Source organism: Triticum aestivum, unplaced genomic scaffold, assembly GCF_018294505.1.
Source record: "Triticum aestivum cultivar Chinese Spring unplaced genomic scaffold, IWGSC CS RefSeq v2.1 scaffold224705, whole genome shotgun sequence".
In the NCBI taxonomy this organism is placed as follows: domain Eukaryota; kingdom Viridiplantae; phylum Streptophyta; class Magnoliopsida; order Poales; family Poaceae; genus Triticum; species Triticum aestivum.
This window is the reverse complement of record NW_025238032.1, coordinates 1-4,418: the sequence shown is the minus strand read 5'-3', so window position 1 is coordinate 4,418 and position 4,418 is coordinate 1. Positions and strand designations below refer to the sequence as shown.

Below are 4,418 nucleotides of genomic sequence, written 5' to 3'. Positions count from 1 at the left end.
AGGTCTTCTATCATTCCTGGCGAGTTGTTTCTTTTCATCATCTACGAGTTTATTGAAGCAAACGAACTTCACCTCCATTCTTAATTGTTGAACACCAAGTCTAGAAATTTCTGGTATAAATACAAAGTAAGCACTATGCCACTACTGCAAGAAATTCTTTTGGATGTGTACACAACCAATATTGGTATTTCACATGCAAAGGTGCAGTACCGTGGTCAATGGTTCAGTTCTTCAATTCTGGCAATTTTACTTAACTTTCATGCTAGTCACCTAAATATGATATTCCGGTTAAGTACAAAAGATATGCTTTTACAACATATTGTATTTTATCACTTACAACTTTTTAGCCACCAAAGAGCATAATCATTTCCAATTTCTTGCCTTGTGATGTAAACCACAGATATGTGCTTGCAGATCAATGAGACAACCGGAAGAATCAGGAGTACAAAGGGAGAGAAGAAGCATTTAGCAAAGGCTCCCTTGCTTACCAACCACGTGAGCGAAACTAATTTGTCTGCAATAAAATTTTAATTTATTTAGTAAGCCTATGCATACAGCCGTTCAGACTCGTGCTGCTGAATCATACTTGTTTGGTGTGATCTCTCCCTTCAGATGAAACAAGATGAGCAAGAACAACTTGAGCTAGAGGCAAAGGTCAACTGGCGTGTTCTCTATGTACCATGAAGAGAGTAAAACTGATGCAATTTTAGTTGCAATGCTTCCCGGTCATGTACTAAAATGACGCTCTCATGTTATGTAACATTTGATATGCATGCATGTGGATCAGAGTGGACCTAGGAAATGGAATACCTTGCTGAAATCCATTTTCACCAGTATATTCAGATGTGGGTGTGTATTGCCAGATAAAGTTATTGTTGGCTTCAATTTAATATGCAATTTTTTTTCCAAAGAAAACATTATTTTTCTTGTTTAATTGCTGGGCTATTCCCTATTTATCCAGATCTATGGTCATCTTATTGATTTTTCATTTTAATAATTGTGTTAAATTTCTAATGCTTGGTTGTTTAATGAGTACGGGCTAATGTAAATCAACTTTTGTGTTCTATTCTGCTTCAGATGGTCCACTTTGTCATGTACTCAAAGACATGCAACGCTGTGAAGATTTGGAAACGGATGAAAAACTTGAGGTTGTTACTGCAAATGCCATGTTTATATCTAACTGGAACTAGGGGGTGTTTCATAAAATGCACAATAAATGGGAACAGGCCCCTCCTTCAGAATCTGTACAGTGATCTGTAATCTCGCGGCTCAGATTGCATTTTTCTATTTTTGCACCTGAACATCATCTTCTATTGTAGTCGTTCCCCACCAGATTAGCTGGAGGAATGAATTGTTTGGTTAAATTAAGTTATTAGTACCATGCTGTTAGAACATGATTAATAGTATAATCAACAGTCCGCTATATAAAGTTGCCACCTCACATATAGCTAGCCTAATAGCCCACTAGCTTGTACAATAATTAGTCATACTAGTATGTTATATGTTCTTCATATGTGGCCTATCTTTTTCTCTCACAAAGTATGTTGGAGCCTAATAGCCCACCAGATTGTACAATAATTCTACAATCCGTTTATCTTCTCTCTTCTTCAACTAGGCAAATAACTGATGTGCCATCTTTTATAGCCCACTTATGTCACCCTATTGTACTTGCTCTTAATTAATCATTCATTTGGAGATAACGACGACTTGCGTTCACTCGGTTGCTTTATAAATACTAGTTGATTTTTCGACTCATGCACCCTAAAGCAAGTAAGCAGCTGCCCTCCCCTACAAAGAGTACATGCGAGCACAAATTCATCGTACTACCAGCTAGGCACCCATCCAGCCAGAGATCAATGGTAGGAGACCAGCTATTGATGATCATAGATAACAGACATGCGTCTTTAGTTAGCATCGTCGTCTATTTTATCGTTCAGGTAAGCTAATTTGGTATATATTTGGATGGATTAACTGTGTGTCTAGGCGAACCTAAAGAAGGTTGGACCGTATGGATATGGTAGCCTTGATGGTAATATTGTGGACATCGATTGGAACAAATCGCCAGAGGAACTCGTGAGCATCGAGATTTGGGGCAACCACAATGCCGGAGGGATGATCTATGCCATGTCCTTCACCTACCGTGATGAGAAAGGGGATTTAGTCCCGGTAGGTCCATGGGGTAGCAAGAAAGGCGAAAAACGCACGGTACGTAATGTTCGCATTCATAATCTCATGTACATGGGGTCCTTGTCTGAATGTGCGCAGGAATCTCTGAGGATGTGCTTATGTTTTTTTTATGAGGTCCATTGTGTAATTTTTTCTGGACACCTGTCCATCTTCCTTCTATTGTGTTCCTGCGTGTGTGCGTTGTAATGTTCTGGTTTATGAATTAGCGCGTAGGTACCTTGTAAAAAAAGAATTTATTCTTATTGGACATCTGCGGCGGGTTTGATGGTTTGGATCGTTTTCTTTTCAACAGTTAAAATCTCATCAGAGCCGCTACAACTCGGTCCTACATGTTTTTCTCTCTCTACAATAATGTTGGAATTTCTAGGAAGTCTATGACGAGTATCGTAATTAATTAATAATATGATTTCATTTTGCATCGGTGCAGATCTCCATTGCAAATAATTTGGTCGCACTCAGGGGCAGCACCAGCGGCAGCTACGTCACCTCGCTCACATTCAAAACCAGCATCACCCAGTACGGGGATTCTTTCTTTTGCGGGGATACCGTAAGCGACGATAATTTCTCCATCGATGTGCGCCCCAACTCCATCGTTGCCTTTTTCGGCCGCTCCGACGAAGGTGGCCTCAGGGCCATCGGAGCCTATTCTGGTCCCCGGGCCGCCTCAGTGCCGTCGGCCAGGCTTGATCGATCTTTTCGTCATGGTAGCGTCTATGGTAATGCTGTCGACATCAATCGCAACAACCCGCCGGAAAAACTCTTAAGCATCGAGATTTGGAGCAAGAACGGCCCCAATGGAATGATGAATGGCATATCCTTCATCTACCGTGATGAGGATGGGGGTTTTGTCCCGACAGATCCAGCATGGGGCATCAAGCAAGGTCAAAGACAACTGGTACGTTGTGTGAGCTAGCTCGATAAGAATTAATTCTTAATGGAGATACGCCCCTGGTTTGATGGCTTGGATTTTGTTTTCACTGGTTAAAATCTAATCCGAGCCACTATAACTCGGTCCTTCATGCTTTTCTCTCTTCGATTAATGTTGGAGTTCGAGGAAGTCTCTAATGAATATAGTAATAATTAATTAATAATAACACGGTTTCTTTCTACACCGATGTAATTAAGAATACGTTGTGCAGATCCCCATTGAAGATGAAGATGAATATTTGATCACACTCACCGGCAGCACCAACAGCACGAACGTTACCTCGCTCACATTCAAAACAAACAAAAATATATATGGGCCGTACGGGAAGAGCCAACCAGCAGATACTCCTTTCTGCATCGATGTGGGCCCCAACAACTCCATCGTTGCCTTCTACGGCCGCGCCGACGAAGGTGGCCTCAGGGCCATCGGAGCCCATATATATTCTGGTCCCCAGGCTTGATCCATATATATTTATCTGTGTCATAAAAAAGTGATATTTACCTATATACTATTCCTCCGTCCCATAATAAGTGTCTCAACTTTGTAGTAACTCTAGTACAAAGTTGTACTAAGCTTGAGACAGTTATTTTGGGACGGAGGGAGTACTATATGGCTCTCGTAGCCGTACGTGTGACCTACTACATACCCTAGCTACTGCATGTATTGTTCTAAAAAAAGGCTAATGCATGTACATGCAGTTAAATAAAATGGGCATCCTGTACAGTAAGCTGGAGTACTTAGCACTGGCTACGTACTCCATGCGATGGATAGATGGATCCCTGGCCTTTGCATGATCCCTGTATTTCATTGTACTGTATAATGTATCATATCTGTTGTTTGTACCGTCCTCACATCTAATAATACGGAATAAAAGTGCCATACCATCGAGTCTAGACAATAAAGTTGAGGCACTCCCCCGTATGGATACAAAGATCTATGCGGGGTGTGCGGGAAACTCGAGGCGGAGACTCGCATTCGTGTATGTCGATGGCCTGACGCAAGGCAACCTGCACACAAAAAAGGGACCAATAAGCATGGCAAGAAAGGGAACAATGCTTTCATGTATTTCAGATTCTGGCCCTTTGGAATGGAGTGAGTGAGGTCTCCTCTTTTGACCGCGTGGGGACCATAGAGCTCCACTCCGTTCCCCTTTTGAGGGTATCTCGCCTTCGTCCCGACAGGACACCTTGATTTTTCCCAGAAATTTTTGACGCGATGGTGGAGACCAGAGAGCCCTAGTTTCTCTCCCGGACGGCTGATCCTACCAGATCCGCCACCTCCTGGCTGGAAATTCGTAGACATC

General features: G+C 42.1%; 1 protein-coding gene across 1 annotated transcript; it reads left to right on the top strand.

Moving 5' to 3' along the window:
- The first annotated feature begins 1,776 nt into the window (after positions 1–1,776).
- LOC123176592 (mannose/glucose-specific lectin) lies at positions 1,777–3,986 on the top strand. The gene is made up of 4 exons (XM_044590719.1): positions 1,777–1,859; positions 1,984–2,205; positions 2,615–3,082; positions 3,327–3,986. The coding sequence occupies exons 1-4, from the start codon at positions 1,857–1,859 to the stop codon at positions 3,573–3,575; spliced, it is 942 nt and encodes a 313-aa protein (XP_044446654.1). The 5' UTR covers positions 1,777–1,856; the 3' UTR covers positions 3,576–3,986.
- The last annotated feature ends 432 nt before the right edge of the window (positions 3,987–4,418 follow it).